General features: G+C 45.0%; 1 protein-coding gene across 1 annotated transcript in view; it reads right to left on the bottom strand.

Annotated features, from left to right (window-relative positions):
• The window catches only part of LOC109872790 (unconventional myosin-VIIa), an 84,957-nt gene that overhangs the window by 26,357 nt on the left and 35,141 nt on the right, over nucleotides 1-23,459 (bottom strand). The window contains exons 12-32 of the mRNA XM_031808435.1: nucleotides 23,255-23,374; nucleotides 22,976-23,118; nucleotides 22,312-22,522; nucleotides 21,634-21,769; nucleotides 18,786-18,892; nucleotides 16,178-16,315; nucleotides 15,818-15,976; nucleotides 15,550-15,642; nucleotides 15,283-15,377; nucleotides 14,770-14,854; nucleotides 14,299-14,517; nucleotides 13,749-13,946; nucleotides 13,384-13,503; nucleotides 12,373-12,579; nucleotides 3,551-3,730; nucleotides 2,237-2,335; nucleotides 1,774-1,901; nucleotides 1,330-1,456; nucleotides 928-1,047; nucleotides 403-576; nucleotides 31-258 (exon numbers count right to left, since the gene is read on the bottom strand). Coding sequence (XP_031664295.1) covers nucleotides 31-258; nucleotides 403-576; nucleotides 928-1,047; nucleotides 1,330-1,456; nucleotides 1,774-1,901; nucleotides 2,237-2,335; nucleotides 3,551-3,730; nucleotides 12,373-12,579; nucleotides 13,384-13,503; nucleotides 13,749-13,946; nucleotides 14,299-14,517; nucleotides 14,770-14,854; nucleotides 15,283-15,377; nucleotides 15,550-15,642; nucleotides 15,818-15,976; nucleotides 16,178-16,315; nucleotides 18,786-18,892; nucleotides 21,634-21,769; nucleotides 22,312-22,522; nucleotides 22,976-23,118; nucleotides 23,255-23,374 — 3,087 coding nt within the window. The remainder of the gene's footprint in view (nucleotides 1-30; nucleotides 259-402; nucleotides 577-927; nucleotides 1,048-1,329; nucleotides 1,457-1,773; nucleotides 1,902-2,236; nucleotides 2,336-3,550; nucleotides 3,731-12,372; nucleotides 12,580-13,383; nucleotides 13,504-13,748; nucleotides 13,947-14,298; nucleotides 14,518-14,769; nucleotides 14,855-15,282; nucleotides 15,378-15,549; nucleotides 15,643-15,817; nucleotides 15,977-16,177; nucleotides 16,316-18,785; nucleotides 18,893-21,633; nucleotides 21,770-22,311; nucleotides 22,523-22,975; nucleotides 23,119-23,254; nucleotides 23,375-23,459) is intronic.

Genomic DNA, 23,459 nt, shown 5'->3' on the forward strand with positions numbered 1-23,459 from the left:
TTCATCCCTCTGCCCTTATGCCCCACTAACCCTCTCGCAGCGGTACTCGCCGAACTTGACCCCACGGACAGTCTGCTGGTAGATGAGGTTGGTGGCCACGCTGTCTTCGCCAGGATTGTGCCAGGGAGTGAAGATCTCTTTCCTGAAGAACAGGCGCCAGGGGGCATTCCTCTCCTGTGCTCCCTGCTCCTTGGCGTACTGCTCACACTGCGACACGGCGTCCATCACATGGTCGCTGCTGCTCCCCAATGAGGATACCTGGGGGGATGGATCGACATTTGACATTGGGCTCGATAGCTTCTCAAATAAGTTTGTGACCGTGTGTGTATGTATGAATGAGCGAGAGTGAGTGAGTGAATGCGTGGCTGCATGCATACGTGTGTGTGAGGTCCAGTCAAGTACCTTATCGAACAGGGCGATGTAGAGGGAGAAACCAAAGCGGTCTTGGAGGCTGATTTTGTCTGCCAGGGCATTACACAGCTCGCTGGCCGTGGTGGCTGAGTCGGTCAGCAGGGTCTTAGTGGTACCATCCATGAAGGTAACCGGTAACATGATGGGCTTCTTCGACTTAGTGGCCTGAAAGCGAGGGATGATTATTTTGGATTAAAAAACAACTCCAGGCTACACTTGAAAGTCTAAGATAGAAGATACGAGATAGAAAGTATGTACAAATGACCTATACTGTATATCTGATAATAACTGCCCTTTTTCTGGCATGCAAATTGATTTTGATTAAGGTATTTAGGTCTCGGGCCAAGACGTCATAGCAGTCGAAAGCAGAATATGATGGTAGAGGAATAACGGCAGACAAGTGACTGGAAAGAAGCTTCCCCTAGAGGCCTAGACACTGATTTAAGTTCAGTTTTGCCCCTAATAATCAGGTTTAGAACTTCCCCCATGGTTCAATTATCCTAGATCTGTGCGTACCTGCAGCTCGAGCCAAGATGGCGGCTGGGTCCTGGTGCGATTCACAAAGGTCCTCCTCAACCTCTCCTCACAGTATGGAGCGTAGCCCGGCGGACCACTGATCATGAATGTACGCAAATACTGAAGGAAAGAAAGGAAGGGGGGAGGGGGGAAAGAGAAAGAAAAAGGGGAGAGAGAGAGGGAGAGCGAGGGGGGAGAGTGTCAGGGGGTAAAGTTAACATCAATGAGACATTCTGGGGCATATTCAGTGGATCCACTTCGAATTCAACAGAAATTGGCCAAGACAGATTTGAGTGGTGTGTGTATGTGTGTTTGTAAGTGTGTGTGTATGTGCGTGTGTGTAAGTGTGCATGTGTGTGTGTGTGTTTGCACACATGTGTATCAAAAAGACAAGGATCTTACTTTGACAAACTTCTCAGAGGGAGCGAAGCAGCCAGCGCAGAGAGAGAGCAGGATCCAACCACGGGCATGGCTACTCTTTGACGGGTTCTGGGTCAGCTGCTTGCAGATCTGACAGTAGATCTCATCTCTGGTGAAGGACAACAGCCAGCCAATCACAGCCACCATCAGATCAGAGCAGCAAAAACCACAAGCCAATCACACGGACCATAAGTAGTAAGTCAGAACCAGGACACATACTGATGATGTTTAGTGTCCCCATATCCAAACTAGCATACGACTCAGAATACAAGTCCAATACATTACTTAAATCGTTTTTTGTGACGGGTGAAAACAAAATGGTGGGAAGCTCATAAATGAAGGAGGGGAGCATGGAGAGGACAGATTGAGAAAGCGAAAGAGTCTTTCTGAGTCTTTGGTAGAATAAGTCAAAGGGTTGTAGGTCACCTGAGGGCGGGCCTTAGGATGCCGTTGCCAATGATGAAGTGCAGCTTCTCCAGGTTGGATGTGGGACGGTCCTCCAGCATGCTGTTCCCCTGTAGGCTGTAATCGCCGTCAGTCAAACGCCGGGTCACCTAGAGGAGGAGGAGGCGAGGCCAATAGGGAACAGTCATGTCATTGGTGATTCCTTCCATTCTGTATGTTATTGGTATTGGTAAATGCTGAGTTGGCATCGGGGTTTGAATTACAGGGGTGCCCAGAGATTCTGAACAATCCTATAACAAATCAGATGACCCATATAATCTGTCAAATATTAGCATAGGCATATCCATAAGCAGTAAGACAAATGTTGGTCTAACCAACTATTTTTGGGATTGTGTGGCTCAGTTGGTGGTAGCATGATGCCGCTAACTGATATATTATTATAATATACTGTATATTATGATGATCGCTATAATGAGACACAAACCTCTTCAGTGATTTTGGACTTCCTCTTCAGGGTGAGAGAGACCAGCTTGTGTCTCACACTGTTCTTCTTCTGCCCACCACCACCTTCAATGGAGCTGTTCTGTAAGAGGGAGAGAGGGGTGTAGATGAGCTTTATGTTGTCTGTCTGTCTGTCTGTCTGTCTGTCTGTCTGTCTGTCTGTCTGTCTGTCTGTCTGTCTGTCTGTCTGGTCTGTCTGGTCTGTCTGGTCTGTCTGGTCTGTCTGTCTGGTCTGTCTGTCTGGTCTGTCTGTCTGGTCTGTCTGTCTGTCTGGTCTGTTCGTCTGTCTGTCCCGTCTGTGTCCTGGATGGCATACACAAAAAATCTAAACATTCTACCAACGCCCTCCTTCTAATCTCCTTAACCGCTCCCTCGGTCAGTGTTTCTCAAACCCTGGTCCTGGGGACACAAAGGGGTACATAGTTTTGTTTTTTTGCAGTAGCACTACGTACCTGACTCCAATAGTCAAAGGCTTGATAAGTTGAATCAGGTGTCTGAGTGCGAGGGCAAAAACAAAAATGGACACACCTATAGGTCCCCAGGACCAGGATTGAGAAACACTGATTTAGGCCTAATTTTACTTTACACAAGTACACAATACAAGAATGCAATTAGCAACACAACTACGCCATTTTACGTGGCTAATTGCGTTCTTATGTTACGTATTTGTGTTATTGTATAAATTAGGCTTCAAACACTTCCTATTACGTTCTCCCTCCAAGTCACATCTTCTCTGTCCCATTTTACTCTGAATACCTCAAAAGCACACTTTACTACTCCTCAACTCCACATCCTCTCAGGTCCCCCCTTCTCCCCTGCTCTTCCCACCTACATTCTATCCCTTCCCTTCCCTTCTCTTTTACTCCCCTCTCTCACCGAGGTTTGGGGGAGGGGAAGTTGATCCTGGATCTGTACCTACGGGAAGCGGCACTCCAGAGCTCCCCCTCACCTCTCCCTCCACAGTCTGGAGCTCCTGCAGCTCTCTCTTGTAGGACCTCTTTCTTCCTCTCTCCCCTCCCTCTCTCCCTTCCCTCACCTCTCCCTCCACAGTCTGGACCTCCTGTAGCTCTCTCTTGTAGGACCTCTTTCTTCCTCTCTCCCCTCCCTCTCTCCCTTCCCTCACCTCTCCCTCCACAGTCTGGAGCTCCTGCAGCTCTCTCTTGTAGGACCTCTTTCTTCCTCTCTCCCCTCCCTCTCTCCCTTCCCTCACCTCTCCCTCCACAGTCTGGAGCTCCTGCAGCTCTCTCTTGTAGGACCTCTTTCTTCCTCTCTCCCCTCCCTCTCTCCCTTCTCTCACCTCTCCCTCCACAGTCTGGAGCTCCTGTAGTTCTCTCTTGTAGGTCCTCTTGCCCAGCGTCTCGTAGATCTTGGTCATGACAGGGATTTTCTCAGAGCCGTCAATGATGGCGATGTGGTACTTGGGCTCGGGCAGGTCCCCCATGAACCTCAGCACTGTGACCCACACTGCCAGCGCGGCCTGAGGGAGGGGGGGGGGGGGTGTTCGCCCAAGTTGATAAATTACATATGGATTTCCTTTAGTCTTTCGACTGAAACAGACAGCAATCTTTGGTTTTGTTTCCCTGGCTGCGGTCACATGCTAACATTAGTATTATGCTTGTCCAAAAACCAATTTGATATCCCCCAAATTAGCATGTTCTTAATTTTCTGCCAAATCATCTTTGAAAGGGAAAAGGCTCAACACTTGCTGGCCATTAAAAACAAATAGTTTAATTTAAGCGAAGTATTAAAAAAAAGCTTGACGTTTTGTTCATCAACGGCCTTCATCAGAAGGCCATTGAGGGACGAAATGTGAAGCTTTAGTGGAAGTGACAGCGTTTTAACTTTTCATTTTTTTATTTAACCTTTATTTAACTAGGCAAGTTAGTTAAGAACAAATTTTACAATGATGGCCTACCACAGCCAAACCCTCCCCTAACCCGGACGACACTGGGACAATTGTGAGCCGCCCTATGGGACGGCCAGTTGTGATACAGCCCGGGATCGAACCAGGGTCTGTAGTGACACCTCTAGCACTGAGATGCAGTGCCTTAGACCGCTGCTCAACTCACGAGCCTAATTTATGCTTCAAAACCAACTTTATAAGAGGTTTTAAAAATAGGTTATATTGACTCAAATTCCATGACACACAGTAAGGCATTGTTGGCAGAATAGATGGATGCAGTTCAATGAATGATTAATATAATTCACCAATACATTTCTTGGTAGTTAAAACAATATTGCTATCAGGTTGTAAATCACAACTGGCTTGGTGCATTGTTTGCTGCCTGCATCCATTCTGGATGCACTGTTTCAGTTTCAATGACTCAATATGTTGAACAAAAATGGATGACTTGTAACTAAGGCCAGGAATGTCAATACAATCAAACTTGCAAGGATAATGATCACAAGTCAGTCATAATGTGGCTAATAGGCTAGCGCACATGTGTCAAACACAAGGCTTGCCGGCCGCATAGGACACACAAGCGAGTATAAATGAGTCCACATTTGAGTCATTTACTTTATGAAATTATAGCCTGATGCGCTCGCAGCAAAAGTGTACAGACACATTCCACAGTCCTAGCTAGGCTACTAAAATATTGCAGCCTGGCTTCGGTTTTTGAAGCTTGACAATGAACAACCAAAAATCAAAACTTGCAACAAAACAACATGCAAGGAGAAACATGTAGGACTACTAAAGCAACATTTGAGCAGTAGTCTAGATTGGAGCAGTAGTCTAGGTTGGAGCAGTAGTCTAGATTGGAGCAGTAGTCTAGATTGGAGCAGTAGTCTAGGTTGGAGCAGTAGTCTAGGTTGGAGCAGTAGTCTAGATTGGAGCAGTAGTCTAGGTTGGAGCAGTAGTCTAGGTTGGAGCAGTAGTCTAGGTTGGCTACTCAATTACAAAAAAAATGAGTACATGAGTGCAAAAAATTAGTGCATTCAACCACACAAGTCATCCGTGATATACAGATTGTTAAACAACCATCATTGGCCACTTTAATAAATGGAACACTAGTCACTTTAATAATGGCACTACAAGAATGTTTACATATCTCATATGTATATACTGTATGTAGCAGTGTGATGTTGTTCCCCTAGATTATGCACCAAGTTGCACACAAGGACCAATTCAAATAGGCCAGGTCAAGAGGGGATATTAATAATTTGATAATAATAATAATAATTCAGAGTATTTTTTAAATTTAATTACAGCTGCATAGCTAACGTTTTTTCTTTGGTGTACAAACACTTTTTCATATCAATATTGTACATACATGTGATTGTAAAAGTTTTGTATGTTTTTGTTTGGTCCATCGCGGGTTATCTGTATTTCCATACCCCCTTTTGCCTGACCTTCGGCTAGCAAGGTATGTTGTCCTTGGCTCCGAAATTGTTTAATATAAAACCGTCATAATGTTACACAATGTACAGTTATGCTACCATAAGTTTGTTACAATTTATTTATGTTAACAAGTTTCACAAAGCTCGCTAACTAGGGTATCTCTTGTAACTTGTGAGTACTTAGGACAGTATTTGAGTGAGTGTCCATGTGCTTGCGCAGGTGCCTGAGAGCTAGGACTGCGCCAAGGGTTAACATAATGTGTGTTGTCTCTTCGTGTGCAGGGCAAATAAAAATATTTAAACTAGCAGACCTTCAGTTGTGGCAGCGTCCTAATTAAAAGTACACAACGCAGAATGAACCACGCTACATGTACACTACACTATCTATTCTATACTATCTGTTGCATTTTAGCTGCTCTGTAACTACTCATCCATATATTTTATATTTATATATTCTTATCCCATTCCTTTACTAGATTGTGTGCATTAGGTTTTGTTGTGGAGTTGTTAGATATACCTGTTAGATACTGCTGCACTGTTGGATTTAGAAGCATAAGCATTTTGCTGCACTCGCAATAACATCTGCTGACCATGTGTATGTGACCAACAACATCTGCTAACCATGTGTATGTGACCAATACCATTTGTTTTGATGTGCAGAAAAAGGTCAAATATGTTTTAGGTTTAAATGGTACAACAACCTATAGCTATTTGGAGTTACTAAATACTTCTGATCAGGGTCACAGCATATTATGCACATCTGCAAGTGTAACAATATAGACTTTGGGCGCGAACCAGGGACGCTCTGCACACATCAACAGTCACCCTCGAAGCATCGTTACCCATCGCTGCACAAAAGCCACAAGGGGAACCACTACTTCAAGGTTTCAGAGCGAGTGCCGTCACCGATTGAAACGCTACCAGCGCGCACCACCGCTAACTAGCTAGCCATTTCGTATCGGACACACTAGCATAGCAGCTGGACAAAGGCTGGACAAATATCTTATTTTGTTTTAATATGTTAAAATGCTATACACAGAATCCTATGTAAGCGGATATTATAAAGGGCTATATTTTTTCTAACAGAACAATGGCCAGTTTGCGTTGCAGTTGTGTGTTATTTTGTAAAAACAAATAGGCTATGTCTGGCCTCTATGTGTTTTTTTTAATATGGCCCCTGCTCTGATCGAGTTTGACACCCCTGGGCTAGCGTATCTATTTATGTAGTTAGCTATTTATTTAGCATGCTAAAAACACGGAGTCTAATGTTAGCTAGCTAGCTGCTGCGAACTAATGTTAGCAAGCTAGCTGCTGGGACGATATCATGATGTCATTGGAGGAGTGGGTGAGTGACCAACTTTTTCCCCTCAAATAGCTTTTTGGTGGCTACAGCTAAAGATGCAGGTGTCATTTGGTTAGTTAGCAAGAAATGTGAATTTCTTTCCTAGCTAGCTAGCTATGCTGAACTTGAACGATTTATCCACAGTTAGCATATCTCTTAGTTGTCAATCAAATGTATTTTGCATTGATCAAATGTGCGGGCAGGCAGGTTCCCATTCAGTTGTCAGAACGTGGGTTGGGTCAAGCATGCATTATCAGGCAAGCTGCAGAAGGATGAGTCGGCTACTATTCCCCATCTTTTATCAGTGCAATTTTGACGGCCAACTAGCTGAAAAAGTTTGAGAGGGTTTATCTAATGTTCCCTGGTTGGATTTTTAGCTAATCTCAGTATGGATAGCCTTAGTTGTTGATATTTTTGATGTGATTAGGCAACTGAGGGAGAGAGAGCCTACCTTTTCATGATTGTTTGAACAATAGGACTGTGAAGTTCCCAAATGTCTGCAGAAATCCATTCAGGTGTATTTTGTGGCTTTTGGCGAATGCATTCTAAAGTCGTGCTGTTGCTACTGCCTGTAAAAACACAGTCCAGTTTAAAGTGAATGATGGCAGGCCTGTATGGCAAATGGCTTATTAGCATATCGGCCTACTGTAGCTCTGATTGGCTATGGCACCGGTCTGCATAGACTCTGGTCCTGGACAAGACTGATGTTTTTATAAAATGTTAATTACTGCAGTTTCTATTAATTGTCCAAAAGCACGGCTGCTTACCCACTCTATATTGCTACAGAATTTTCACAAATGCCTTACTCTACATCATTCCCAAACATTCTATGAATTTTCTGACAAGTGCTGGCTTGTCAGAAAATGTAAAACAAGGTCATCTTTCTGGGGGTGTATTTGAATAAGATTTAATGTTGCTAAAAACGCTGTCAGTTCCACTTTAAATAAAACGATGAGTTTTTAAAGGTGAGCAAGTGTTGCGCATTTTCAATGATAATCTAATTCTTTGGTCGCACCTCGACTCACATTGGTTGAGCGCCCTCCACTTCTTTCCCGCCCAAATCATCTTAAACAGTGGTCACCAAGCGGTTGATCGATCTCAAAGGCATTCCTAGTCGATCACCAAACATTTCTGTAAAAAACCCAACGATAAAGCCTTGCGTTCTTATTTTTCTTTATTTGTTTTGCACTGTTGGTGGTAGGTGCACTTGATTAAGCAGCTCTAGCACCGGGAATGCAAAGTGTTCCCACTTTGAACCATTTCATATGTCTGATGCTAGAACTCTGTCTATCCGGCAGGCCCATAGAGCAAATCCAAGTGCATTTATAGGCCTATCGCTAGACAATAAGATGGCTTAGATCACCGTGACTACACAGTTTCCTAGCGCTAGACCACTTGTAAAACTCATTCCACGGAGGGCCGAGTGTCTGCAGGTTTTTGCTCCTCCCATGTACTTGATTGATGAATTAAGGTCACTAATTAGTTAGGAACTCCCCACATCTGGTTTTCTAGGACTTAATTAAAAGGAAAAAACAAAAACCTGCAGACACTAGATCCTCCATGGATTGAGTTTGACACCCCTATCATAGGCTGTAAAAATAATCCTCGAATGCACAGCAAAGTGATCATTTAAGATTTCAAAACCATGACTAGAGAGAGACTAAACGAACACAGCAAAGAGCTGTTGTTTTTAAGTAAGTTAATGTTCAAGTTGTTATTCAGCACTGTCAACACCTTGTTCAACACTTTTATAAGCCATAAAATGCACTTTCTCCCTACTTACACTCACACTGGCTGTAACAACCAGTATTGCAGGGTTTCAATAAGCTTGCGTTGTTATTATTCGCAGGTTGTGTCTTTTTTTTTTTAATCAAGGAATATTTACCTTTCTCTGATCATAGGAGTAACAACATGAATGAGTCTGAAATAATGCTGTGCCACCAGCTGGAAGACTGTGTCCCCTTTTCTCAGCAGAGGGAGGGAAAGAGGAGGGAAGGTGAGTCAGGTTAGAGGCGGCCTCACGCTGCTCCCTCCCCTCAGACTGACCATCAGATGCAGGCTATCAGTCCAGTAAAAAAAGCGAATTATATTATTATGCTCACTCTGCTGTGCCTCACAAGTAATACAACACATGATCTATTACAAGTGTGATCAAACAGGCAAAACGTCAGTATAGAGACAAAGTGGAGTTGCAATTCAACGGCTCAGACACAGGATGTATGTGGCAATCCCGGACTACAAAAGGAAAACCAGCCACGTCACGGACACCGATGTCTTGCTTCCGGACAAGCTAAACACCTTCTTTGCCCGCTTTGAGGATAACACAGTGCCACTGACGCAGCCCGCTACTAAGGAATGTGGGCTCTCCTTCTCTGAGGCCGACGTTTAAACGACATTTAAACGTGTTAACCCTTGCAAGGCTGCCTGTCTAGACTGCATCCCTAGCCGCATCCTCAGAGCATCAGCAGACCAGCTGGCTGGTGTTTTTACGGACATATACAATCGCTCCCTATCCCAGTCTGCTGTCCCCACATGCTTCAAGATGGCCACCATTGTTGCTTGCACACTTCTGTCATCATGAAATGCTTTGAGAGACTATTCAAGGATCATATCACCTTACATGCCACCCTAGACCCACTTCAATTCGCTTAAAGCCCAAACAGGTCCACAGACGATGTAATCGCCATCACCCTGCACACAGCCCTATCCCATCTGGACAAGAGGAATACCTATGTAAGAATGCTGATCATTGACTACAGCTCACCATTCAACACCATAGTGCCCTCCAAGTTCATCATTAAGCTCGAGGCCCTGGGTCTGAACCTCACCCCGTGCAATTGGGTCCTGGACATCCTGACGGACTGCCCCCAGGTGGTGAAGGTAGGAAACAATACCTCCACTTTGCTGTTCCTCAACACTGGGGCTCCACAAGGGTGCGTGCTCAGCCCCCTCCTGTGCTTCCTGTTCACCCATGAATTTGTGGCCAAGCCCGCCTCCAACTCAATCATCAAGATTGCAGATGACACAGCAGCAGTAGGCTTGATTACCAACAACAGCGAGACAGCCTATGCGGTGCGGGCTCTGGGAAAACAACCTCTCACTCAACGTCAACAAAACAAAGGAGATGATCGTGGACTTCAGGAAACAGCAGCGGGAGCACCCCCTATCCACATCAACGGGACAGCAGTGGAGAAGGTGGAAAGTTTTTTACAACTAGGGAGGCGATATTTTAATTTTTGGATGAAAAACGTTCCTGTTTTAAACAAGATATTTTGTCACGAAAAGATGCTCGACTGCATATAATTGACAGCTTTGTATAGAAAACACTCTAATGTTTCCAAAACTGCAATATAAGATATTGTCTGTGAGTGCAACAGAACTGATGCTACAGGCGAAACCCAGATAAAAATCCAATCAGGAAGTGCCGCATTTTTTAAAACCGCCTCATGCCAATGACTCCTTATATGGCTGTAAATGAGCTACAAATGAGCTTACATTTTCTACGTATTCCCCAAGGTGTCTACAGCACTGTGACGTCTTTTTACACATTTCTGTTGAAGAATAGCCATAAGGGACCACATTTAGCAAGTGGTCACCTGATGTCTCCCACAGAAAATCTTGCGTAAAATACTGAGGTAGCCATTTTTCCAATCGCTTCTTATGAGAAACCAATTGCCTCAACGGATATATTATCGAAAATATATGTTAAAAACACCTTGAGGATTGATTCTAAACAGCGTTTGCCATGTTTCTGTCAATATTATTGAGCTAATTTGGAAAAAAGTTTGGCGTTGTAGTGATAGCATTTTCCGGTCGATTTCTCAGCCAAGCATGATGAACAAACGGGAGCTATTTCGCCACAAAAATTATCTTTTGGGAAAAAAGGAACATTTGCTATCTAACTGGGAGTCTCCTGAGTGAAAACATCCAAAGTTCTTCAAAGGTAAATGATGTAATTTGATTGCTTTTCTTATTTTCATGAAAATGTTGCATGCTGCCAGCAGAGCCTAGCTTAGCATTATGCCATGATAAACTTACAAAAATGCTTGTCTAGCTTTGGCTGTATTTTGAAAATCTGAGATGACAGTGTGATTAACAAAAGGCTAAGCTGTGTCTCAATATATTTCATTTGTGATTTTAATGAATATGTCCACTGCGTTATGCTAATTCGTTTGAGGCTATGATTACGCTCCCAGATCTGGGATTGCTAGTCACAAGAAGTTGTTCCTTGGCGTACACAAACCCGTACAAACTGAAATGGTCCACCCACACAGACAGTGTGGTGAAAAACCTCAGGAAGCTGAAGAAATTCAGCTTGTCACCTAAAATACTCACAAACATTTACAGATGCACAATTGAGAGCATTCTGTTGGGCTGTAGTCCACCTGGTATGGCAACTGCACAGCCCACAACCGCAGGGCTCTCCAGAGGGTGGTGCAGTCTGCACAACTACCTGCCCTCCAAGAAACCTACAGCACCCGGTGTCACAGGAAGGCTATAAAGATCATCAAGGACAACAACCACCCAAGCCACTGCCTGTTCACCCTGCTATCATCCAGAAGGTGAGGTCAGTACAGGTGCATCATAGCTGGGACCCGAGAGACTGAAAAACAGCTTCTATCTCAAGGCCATCAGACTGTTAAATAGCCATCACTAGCACAGAGAGGCTGCTGCCTATACACACAGACTTGAAACCATTGGCCACTTTAATAAATGGAACACTAGTCACATTAATAATCTCACTTTAATAATGTTAACATATCTTGAAATACTCATCTCATATGTATATACTGTATTCTATACTATTCTACTGTATCTTAGTCTATGCCACTCTGACGTTGCTCGTCCAAATATTTATATATTCTTAATTCCATTTCTTCACTTAGATTTGTGTATATATGTTGTGCAATTGTTAGATATTACTTGTTAGCTGCACTAGAAGCTCAAGCATTTCGCTACACCCGCAATAACATCTGCTAAACACGTGTATGTGACGAATAAAATGTGATATCATTTCAAATATCATTTCAAAATGGTCTGGAACAACAACATTGTCAGGGCAATTCAAGCAAAGCCAACACGCAGTGATGATGTATTAGTCCTATAGCCTAATGCTCAAACCTCATTGCTACAGAACACTTTTTAATTGGTTAATATTTCATGGGCTTTTTAGGTCATGTTTCAAAAGAATCTGAGCGGTAGATCTCAGATTGTATTTTGTCCCAGAAAGTTAACTTATCTAAAAGTGTCTGAAATTGATTGTGTAACTCCATGAAGATTTGTGCAGGAAATGTAAAACATGCTAATTCTGGGGGATATTAATAATTCATTTGTAATGGGGGTAGCTTTTGTGGGGTGGGGTTGTGTTAATGTTGAATGAGAAACTCAGGACCCCAACGGCGAAAACACACGATAGGTCAAAGGTTAGGTCAACTCACCAGCTGGTCGCCCTCGTCCTCGTGGAAGAGCAGCGGCTGTTTGAGCGGGCGCCGCACATAGGTGTGCGTGGTGGTGCCCTGGAAGTAGGTGGCGGCAAACTTAGAGAACTTGTACTCCGACAGGTCTTCTTCCTCATCGTCAGGCAGAGGGAGAGCCTCGTCCAAGTCTTCCTCCTCCCCCTCGGCCCGCGGAGCCACCTCCAGGTCCTATAACACACCCATGTAAGCAGGCACAGAGGCATGCACGGAGGGAGGGAAGCAGGCACAGAAGCATGCACGGAGGGAGGGAAGCAGGCACCGAGACATGCACGGAGGGAGGGAAGCAGGCACAGAGACATGCACGGAGGGAGGGAAGCAGGCACAGAGGCATGCACGGAGGGAGGGAAGCAGGCACAGAGACATGCACGGAGGGGGGGAAGCAGGCACAGAGGCATGCACGGAGGGAGGGAAGCAGGCACAGAGGCATGCACGGAGGGAGGGAAGCAGGCACAGAGACATGCACGGAGGGGGGGAAGCAGGCACAGAGGCATGCACGGAGGGAGGGAAGCAGGCACAGAGGCATGCACGGAGGGAGGGAAGCAGGCACAGAGGCATGCACGGAGGGAGGGAAGCAGGCACAGAGGCGGTGCACAGAGGAAGGGAAGCAGGCACAGAGACAGAGGCATGCACGGAGGGAGGGAAGCAGGCACAGAGGCATGCACGGAGGGAGGGAAGCAGGCACAGAGGCATGCACGGAGGGAGGGAAGCAGGCACAGAGGCATGCACAGAGGGAGGGAAGCAGGCACAGAGACACAGAGGCATGCATGGAGGGAGGGAATCAGGCACAGAGGCATGCATGGAGGGAGTGAAGCAGGCACAGAGGCATGCATGGAGGGAGTGAAGCAGGCACAGAGACACAGAGGCATGCTTGGAGGCAGGCAGACAGGCAGGTGCATCCACCCACGCACACACACAGACATAGCCTATACACCAAGGAACACACACACACCTTACATCTACACCCCTACTCACCTCGAAGCCGGCCGGCCCCTGTCCCTCCAGGTTGGGCAGTGCCCCTGTGTTCCCCAGGAAGCCAAACATCTGGTCCACCATGTCTGAGTGGTCCACTGGCTGCTGCCTCTCCCGCTCCACCTGTTGGGTTGAGGTTGAGTTATTAACACAAACAATGGACAATATCAAACATATAACACAAGGTAGCTCCAGTATGTGTAGCCTGGTCCCAGATTGACCTGTTTGTGCTGTCTTGCCACATCTATGGTCACTGTCACATTACAGTCCATTTTCGCTCATTGACACCAATGCATGAATAAGTGAACATTAGTCTAAAGTAAAAGTTAAGATTCACCTCTAAGTAACCAATTAGCTGCTTCAGATACCTGTTCCACCAGCTCCTTCTTCCGTCGTGCCTCCTCCCGTGCCTCCTTCTCCCTCTGCTCCTCCTGACGGGTCAGCTCGGCCAGGCGCTCCTGGTGACTCCTCTCGGCCTCAGCCCGCGCCCGCCGCGCCGTCATCTGATTCATCAGGCGCTCCTCCTCAGCCAGACGCTGGCCCTCCGCTTCTTGACGCCGTCGGTGCTGAGAAAGGGGCAAGAGAGTTGTATAATTACTGTCTACAATATCTGTGAAATGTTTTTAAATATTCCTAGATAAGTAATGTAACAGGAAGTAAACAGGTAACAAAATATTCAGTAAATTGAAAAAGCAGAAGTAAAGGAGCTTAGATAAAATAGCCTTGAGTCCATGAAAGTACAATAACCTAAAGATATCTGTGTGTTTTCAGTCACTGAGTTTCTGCTGTTACACTACAGGACATACAGTATGAGTCTTGTATTTTGCCCCTCCTGCCTTACTTTAGCCCTGTTGATTTGCTGTGTGTGTGTCTACCTCTGTGTGTATGAGTATGCATGTGAGTAGTGTAATATCTTACCTCTGCCCTGAGTCTCTGGGTAACCCTCCGCGCGATCATGCCCCGGGCATATGCCTGGATGGTGATCACCGCATGCAGCTGCCGCCAAAAGGACCGCCTCACCATGAAACCACGGCAACGGGCCTGTATTTGGGTGACGCGCGTTTTGGCCAATCGGTAGGTGACAAAGAGTTTCCTTGACCTATAGAGGGCTTGGAGGCGCAGGAAGCCCACCCTCATCTGGATAGGAGACACCAAACACCAATATAACACAAATATAATGTTCTAACAACATAACTACACCAATATAACACAACAATAATGTTATAGCAACATGACTACAACACATAACTCAGCAACTATGGAACATGCTTTTAAGGAACGTCCGATGAGGGAATGAATGTCATTCCTGGCCAGGGATACGTCCAAGTGAACCGTCCAGGAAATGGATGATTGTGAAATGTCAGTAACCATGGAGATAGAGGAACTCACTGCACTGTAGTCCTTCCTGCACCGATAGCCACGCCATGTTTTCTGAATGAGTGTCACTGACCTCCTCACCCTCAGGAAGTTAGTCCTGGAAAACACACAGGGGTGAGAGAGGGAGGGGTGCATATAAAAACATATGATAGCATTCTGTAGTGCTCAACCACAACATACAGATGTGCATTAACATGTCCAGTCAATTCAACAGCAGTATCTGAATTAGAACAATTAGGAAGAAAGTTTTTTTTTTTAAGTCCATAAAATATGGATAAACAAAATTAACTTGAAGAGGATCCTTCACTGCACCACTTCTGCTCTCCACCCCCACCGCCTGTCCCCTCTCCCCCTCCTCACCCGCTGTTCCTCCATTGTTCCCCTCTTCTTCTCCTCCTCCCTCACTCCCCGCCTCTGTCCTTTCCCCCTTGTCCCCCACCCCTCTATCTCTCCCCTCTCCTCCTCTCCCTCTGTCTCTCTATACCCTTCACTCTCAACCCTCCCTTCTCTCCCCTTCTTCCTCACCTCTCCTTCATTCCTCTTACAGCCTTTTGAATAAGGATGACCTTGTCGGTGATGGCCTTGTCCCTCTCTATCTCCAGCTGCATGTCATGGTGGTCCTGAAATAGAGAGGGAGGGGAGGAGCGACATAGAGAGAGAGGATAGGGGTGAGAGGCAAGAGAGGGAGCATTGTTTTATCGTAATATGTAATTTGTGTAATAATGTAGGTGAAAATATGTTGTTTATCAACCAGATAAGCATGTCGATTTGCAATCTATAAAATCCAGACACCTTGAGAAAGATCTTGGTCTTCCCAATCTGCCAGTCATCATCTCGTCCAAGAACTGCCTCCACTATCTTCTGACATGTCCCTCTCAGGTCCTCCTATCAGAAAACAGCGGAGGTTGAATGACACATCTCTCAACCAATAGCCATCCTGAAGTAGAGTAACAGAACATAGTAATATCATTTTCTTATTGGACAAGTCCAGGAGGCCCTCCCTGTTTCAGTCTGGTTTATTTTGTTTGGTGCCTAATGAACAGGGTCCAGCTCTGCTCACCTGTCTGTTTGCAGGTTTGACTCCGGGCATGAGAACGCGGTAGCGGTCTACAAACTCTCCGAAGGTGTATCTGATGGGGTAACCGGCGCGCCTGATACGAATGGTCTCCATCATCCCAGAGTACCTCAGCTGACGCACACACAGCTCCCTGTCAAACAGCTAGATGGACAGACAGACGGGCAGAGTTAACAAAGTGAACAGCCGTAAGAGAATGGTAAACGAACATCGTGACACACACAAGCATGGATGCGAACACACACACAGGTAAACAGGCATGTACACACACAGGCATGTATACACAAGCACACGCACACATAAACACAATATTTCATGCTAGTATGTTCCTCAGGTTGGACTCACCATGGGTTTCTTGAGCTCGTTGGGTTTGATGCAGCGGACGAAGAAAGGCTGACACGCATTAAGGGTTCTCATCAGCAGCTCCAGAGAACGCTTGAACTGGCTGCTCAGAGTAGGGGAACGCTTCCTGGTCTCCACACCCTGCCAAAACACACACGAACACGCACACACACACACACATTTACAGTACCAGTCAAAAGTTTGGACACACCTACTCATTCAAGGTTCTTCTTTATTTGTACTATTTTCTAAATTGTAGAATAATAGTGAAGACATCAAAACTATGAAATAACACATATGGAATCATGTAGTAACCAAAAACAAATCAAAATATATTTTATATTTGAGATTCTTCAAAGTAGCCTCCCTTTGCCTTGATGAAAGCTTTGCACACTCTTGGCATTCTCTCAACCAGCTTCATGATGAATACTTTTCCAACAGTCTTGAAGGAGTTCCCACATATGCTGAGCACTTGTTGGCTGCTTTTCCTTCACTCTGTGGTCCAAATCATCCCAAACCATCTCAATTGGGTTGAGGTTGGGGGATTATGGAAGCCAGGTCATCTACTTCAGCACTTCATCACTCTCCTTCTTGTTCAAATAGCCCTTACACAGCCTGGAGGTGTGTTTTGGGTCATTGTCCTGTTGAAAAACAAATGAAAGTCCCACTGAGCGCAAGCCAGATGGGATGGCGTATTGCTGCAGAATGCTGTGGTAGCCATGCTGGTTTAGTGTGCCTTGAATTCTAAATAAATCACTGACAGTGTCACCAGCAAAGCACCCCCACACCATCACACCTCCTCCTCCTGTCACATCCTGATCTGTTTCACCTGTCTTTGTGCTTCTCTCCACCCTCCTCCAGGTGTCGCCCATCTTCCCATCTTCCCCCACAGATTTCCACCGGTCTAATGTCCATTGCTCGTGTTTCTTAGCCAAAGCAAGTCTCTTCTTATTATTGGTGTCCTTTTGTAGTGGTTTCTCTACAGCAATTTGACCATGAAGGCCTGATTCACACAGTCTCCTCTGAACAGTTGATGTTGATATGTGTCTGTTACTTGAACTCTGGAAATAATTTATTTGGGCTGCAATCTGAGATGAAGGTAACTCTAATGAACTTATCCTCTGCAGCAGAGGTAACTCTGGGTCCTCTTTTCCTGTGGCGGTCCCCATGAAAGCCAGCTTCATCATAGTGCTTGATGGTTTTTGCGACTCCACTTGAAGAAAAATTCAAATTTCTTGAAGTTTTCCCACATTGACTGACCTTCATGTCTTAAAGTAATGATGGACTGTTGTTTCTCTTTGCTTATTTGTCCTGTTCTTGCCATAATATGGACTTGTCTTTACCAAATAGGGCTATCTTCTGTATACCAACCCTACCTTGTCACAACACAACTGATTGGCTCAAATATATTAAGAAGGACAGAAATTCCACAAATGAACTTTTAAGAAGGCACACCTGTTAATTGAAATGTATTCCAGGTGACTACCTCATGAAGCTGGTTGAGAGAATGCCAAGAGTGTGCAAAGCTGTCATCAAAGTAAAGGGTGGCTACTTTGAAGAATCTCAAATATAAAATATATTTTGATTTGTTTAACACTTTTTTTGGTTACTACATGATTCCATATGTGTTATTTCAAGTCTTCACCTTTATTCTACAATGTAAAAAATTAAGAAAAACCCTTGAATGAGTACTGTATACAGTATACCATACATTTAAATGAACATTTTACAGCAGGGAATCCTACAGATTGTTTAAATGTAGGTGTAAACTCTAAATGCCACTTTAAATAACAGTGTTTCTCAAATAGTCGGTCAGGACCAGGATTTGGCCAGTTCATGCTTGGTCGCAGTGTCAAATGATGTGGCCACAGGATCAAATATTTGAGAATCACTGTTTTAATATTAGTACCACTGGGGTGAAGACTGAAAAGAAAGAGGGACAGAAAGGTTTGAGTTCCACAGAGGATGGATGGATGGAGGGGGTTTTGGGGTAAGCACAAGCTACATAAGGTTTGACATTGGTGGCAGCAGTGGGATCTGGGTTTTACCACAGTAGGAATGGCCGTTGTTTACCTTTGGAGGAGGAGTGGTGGGCGGCAGATAGCCACAAAGAAACTGAGGCCAGACAGAACCATAGAACACAACCACAAAGAGAGAAATGGAGAGAATGACAGAGGAAGATTGAGAGACGAAGAGAAGGGAGTGGTGGTATTAGCCATGCCTAATGCTACAGTATGTGAAAGAAGAATAGTAAAGAAGAGAAAGAATCGAGAGTGATCGCTTGATGACATCATCACTGGGAAACAGGAAGCCCCTGACTATGGGCCACAAAATATGTCATTACCATCGAGAAAGAAGTGAGTAGACTTATAAAATGGCCACCGGTCTAACCACTACAGACACATTGACTTGACTGGGGAGGCACATTCTAGTTATTGTATTCTCTGGTCGAAACCTTGTCTGGAATTCCACCATTTGCTTTCATGGCCTATTCTTAGCCTTTCTCCCTCTTGCTTAGTGGACACAGCCTGGCGGAGTGAGTGGGGAAAATACATTGAAGGAGTCATCATAACATCATCACTATGCGACCACCAGACACATTATCTCTCACCATGGCGACATCAGCCTGGAAGATCTGCTTGATGAACTTGTTCTTGGAGGAATGTACCAGCTGGATGATGTCAGTATGGAGGCTGTCACGATTCTTCTCCAAGAAGCCTGAAAGAACACAGGAGTCAGTAATGCCCAATTCCAAAACAACCCCTAGTCCGACCCCTTACCTATGCAGTTGTGGAGAAACTATATGGAGTCTATCGGAGGGCGAGGGGGAGCTATTACCACATTGCTTACACCTGGCATACCCTTTCTATGGCATAGGGGCTATGGATTACACCTGGCATATCCTTTCTATAGTATAGGGGCTATGGGTTACACCTGGCATATCCTTTCTATGGTATAGTGGCTATGGGTTACACCTGGCATATCCTTTCTATGGTATAGGGGCTATGGGTTACACCTGGCATATCCTTTCTATGGTATAGTGGCTATGGGTTACACCTGGCATATCCTTTCTATAGTATAGTGGCTATGGGTTACACCTGGCATATCCTTTCTATGGTATAGTGGCTATGGGTTACACCTGGCATATCCTTTCTATGGTATAGGGGCTATGGGTTACACCTGGCATATCCTTTCTATAGTATAGGGGCTATGGGTTACACCTGGCATATCCTTTCTATGGTATTGTGGCTATGGGTCACACCTGGCATATCCTTTCTATAGTATAGGGGCTATGGGTTACACCTGGCATATCCCTTCTATGGTATAGGGGCTATGGGTTACACCTGGCATATCCTTTATATGGTATAGGGGCTATGGGTTACACCTGGCATATTCTTTCTATGGTATAGGGGCTATGGGTACACCTGACATATCCTTTCTATGGTATAGGGGCTATGGGTTACACCTGGCATATCCTTTCTGTGGTATAGGGGCTAGGGGTTACACCTGGCATATCCTTTCTATAGTATAGGGGCTATGGGTTACACCTGGCATATCCTTTCTATGGTATAGGGGCTATGGGTTACACCTGGCATATCCTTTCTATAGTATAGGGGCTATGGGTTACACCTGGCATATCCTTTCTATGGTATAGTGGCTATGGGTTACACCTTTCTATGGTATAGTGGCTATGGGTTACACCTGGCATATCCTTTCTATGGTATAGTGGCTATGGGTTACACCTGGCATATCCTTTCTATGGTATAGGGGCTATGGGTTACACCTGGCAGATCCTTTCTATGGTGTAGGGTCTAGGAGTTCCTCCTGCCAGATCCTATCTATGGTATAGGGGCTATGGGTTACACCTGGCATATCCTTTCTATGGTATAGTGGCTATGGGTTACACCTGGCATATCCTTTCTATGGTATAGTGGCTATGGGTTACACCTGGCATATCCTTTCTATGGTATAGGGGCTATGGGTTACACCTGGCAGATCCTTTCTATGGTGTAGGGTCTAGGAGTTCCTCCTGCCAGATCCTATCTATGGTATAGGGGCTATGGGTTACACCTGGCATATCCTTTCTATGGTATAGTGGCTATGGGTTACACCTGGCATATCCTTTCTATGGTATAGTGGCTATGGGTTACACCTGGCATATCCTTTCTATGGTATAGGGGCTATGGGTACACCTGACATATCCTTTCTATGGTATAGGGGCTATGGGTTACACCTGGCATATCCTTTCTGTGGTATAGGGGCTAGGGGTTACACCTGGCATATCCTTTCTATAGTATAGGGGCTATGGGTTACACCTGGCATATCCTTTCTATGGTATAGGGGCTATGGGTTACACCTGGCATATCCTTTCTATAGTATAGGGGCTATGGGTTACACCTGGCATATCCTTTCTATGGTATAGTGGCTATGGGTTACACCTTTCTATGGTATAGTGGCTATGGGTTACACCTGGCATATCCTTTCTATGGTATAGTGGCTATGGGTTACACCTGGCATATCCTTTCTATGGTATAGGGGCTATGGGTTACACCTGGCAGATCCTTTCTATGGTGTAGGGTCTAGGAGTTCCTCCTGCCAGATCCTATCTATGGTATAGGGGCTATGGGTTACACCTGGCATATCCTTTCTATGGTATAGTGGCTATGGGTTACACCTGGCATATCCTTTCTATGGTATAGGGGCTATGGGTTACACCTGGCAGATCCTTTCTATGGTATAGGGGCTATGGGTTACACCTGGCAGATCCTTTCTATGGTGTAGGGTCTAGGAGTTCCTCCTGCCAGATCCTATCTATGGTATAGGGGCTATGGGTTACACCTGGCATATCCTTTCTATGGTATAGTGGCTATGGGTTACACCTGGCATATCCTTTCTATGGTATAGTGGCTATGGGTTACACCTGGCATATCCTTTCTATGGTATAGGGGCTATGGGTTACACCTGGCAGATCCTTTCTATGGTGTAGGGTCTAGGAGTTCCTCCTGCCAGATCCTATCTATGGTATAGGGGCTATGGGTTACACCTGGCATATCTTTTCTATGGTGTAGGGGATAGGAGTTCCTCCTGCCAGATCCTATCTATGGTATAGGGGCTATGGGTTACACCTGGCATATCTTTTCTATGGTGTAGGGGATAGGAGTTCCTCCTGCCAGATCCTATCTATGGTGTAGGGGTTACACCTGCCAGATCCTATCTATGGTATAGGGGTTACACCTGGCAGATCTTTTCTATGGTGTAGGGGCTATGGGTTGATTTGATATTGAGCATTTGACCAACTAGTAGATTTGCTGGAATTCAATACTTTTTCTTCTGACCATGAACCAACCAAATCCTACTACATGGAGCATTGGTGACTTTCTTATATAATTGCAATGACTTAGAGGTATACATGTAAGCATTGGGTTGAGTATGAAGCCAATGCCTTAGAATAGGCTTACCTCTGGTCTCGTAATGGACCACCCCAGCAAAGTGCTGGATGCCAAACTGGGTCATGTAGGTGTTCTTAGGAGGGTGGTAGTTGGTGTTGAGTTTGTGCTGAGAGTTGATTTTATACAACATGGTGGCGTCTGTTCCCTGAGAGACACAGACAGAAAAAACATTTAGGCTGCGTCTGAAATTATAACCTCTTCCCTATATGGTCCTATGTAGTTCAGTTGGTAGAGCATTGCGCTTGCAACATCAGGATAGTGGGTTTGATTCCCAGGACCACCCGTACGTAAAATGTATGCATGTAAGCTGCTTTGGATAAAAGTGATTGGTAAATGGTATATATTATATTATTAGGGTGCTAAGGATTAGGGTGCTATCTCGGACACACCCTTAAAGTTTGTGACCACAAACAAATACAATTCAATAGCACTTTATAACCCATTCAAGGGCAAAGTCATAATCAGGTTACAATTTAAATGTTTGGTTGCAACGTGGTCTTGCTATGCAATACGCAATCCTCTCTGCATGACCCCTAGCGATAATCTGTCACAAAATCGGTACCTTGTTACAGGGTTTAAAAAAAAAACTTTATAGTGCCTGTAACTGTCCACCCCCTCTTACAATACCTAAACTCAATATGCATATGAATTGGCCGACAATGGTGAGGTGCCATATTGGTACTGTACCTTGGGGAACTTGCTCTCCTCATCTATGAGAGATATGATGTTCATGGGTTTATTGGCGATCATATCCAGAGCATCCTGGTTGTCGGTGAACTCGATATGTTGCCAGTTGATGTCCTCCAGGTTGTACTCCTCCTGCTCCAGCTTGAACACATGCCTCACAAAGAACTGCTGCAGGTTCTCATTGGCAAAGTTGATGCACAGCTGCTCAAAGCTTCAGGGAAGAAGGAACATAGCGAGAGCGGATCATTCTGCAGCCAATTCATTTAGGGGTGTGTGTGTGTCCTCACTTTGATAGTAAACCGTGTCAGTGTGAGGTTGTGTGTGGTTATCGTTGGAAAAATTGATGCACAGCTTCTCAAAGCAACAGGGAAGGAATGTAGCCAGAGCTGGTCAATGGACAGACAATCAAGTTCAGCTATACTGGTAAAAAATGCAGTGAGCATGTCAACCGCCAAATCAAATAAAGAGGCTGTCGACTTTAGCCTGACTTTAGTCGGGCACATACTATTGTCATCCAATTTTTCAACAGAGATGATTATGATTATGTCATGGTATGTATGTTCAGTTCTAATGTACCCTAAATGGACAACAAAGCTTTTAGACTTTATAATTTGAAACAAATGACTACAACATCCCCAAAGCTTGGGTCAGTGAGAGGACCCACCTGTTGACAGTAAAGTTCTCAAAGCCGAAGATGTCAAGCAGGCCGATGGACCTCCTTACGATGTTACTCTCACAGGACGGAGGTCTAAAGATGGCCGCGTTGATCTTGTCCACGATCCACACAAACAGCCTCCCATAGATACCCTGGGACAGGAGGGAACATTAACCTTCTGTGAAGGAACAGATTTAGTAGTGTGTGTATGAGAGTGTGTGTATGTTCTCACTTTGATACTAAAATGTGTGCATGTTCCATTGCATGCGTGTGTGTGAGGGTCCTGACCTTGACGAAGGCGTTTCTGACGTCCAGGCCCTGTTCCATGCTGAGGGGAGTGGACACACTCTCGCCCCGGGTGATCAGGGTACGTGTGGTCAGACATGACATCACGTCCTTAGAGTCCACCTACATAACAATACAACAACACAACATCATACTGTAGTAGAGTACAACAATACAATACTCAGACACTGTGATGAACTCTACAGCA

The sequence above is a fragment of the Oncorhynchus kisutch genome, linkage group LG28, assembly GCF_002021735.2.
Source record: "Oncorhynchus kisutch isolate 150728-3 linkage group LG28, Okis_V2, whole genome shotgun sequence".
Lineage (NCBI taxonomy): Eukaryota > Metazoa > Chordata > Actinopteri > Salmoniformes > Salmonidae > Oncorhynchus > Oncorhynchus kisutch.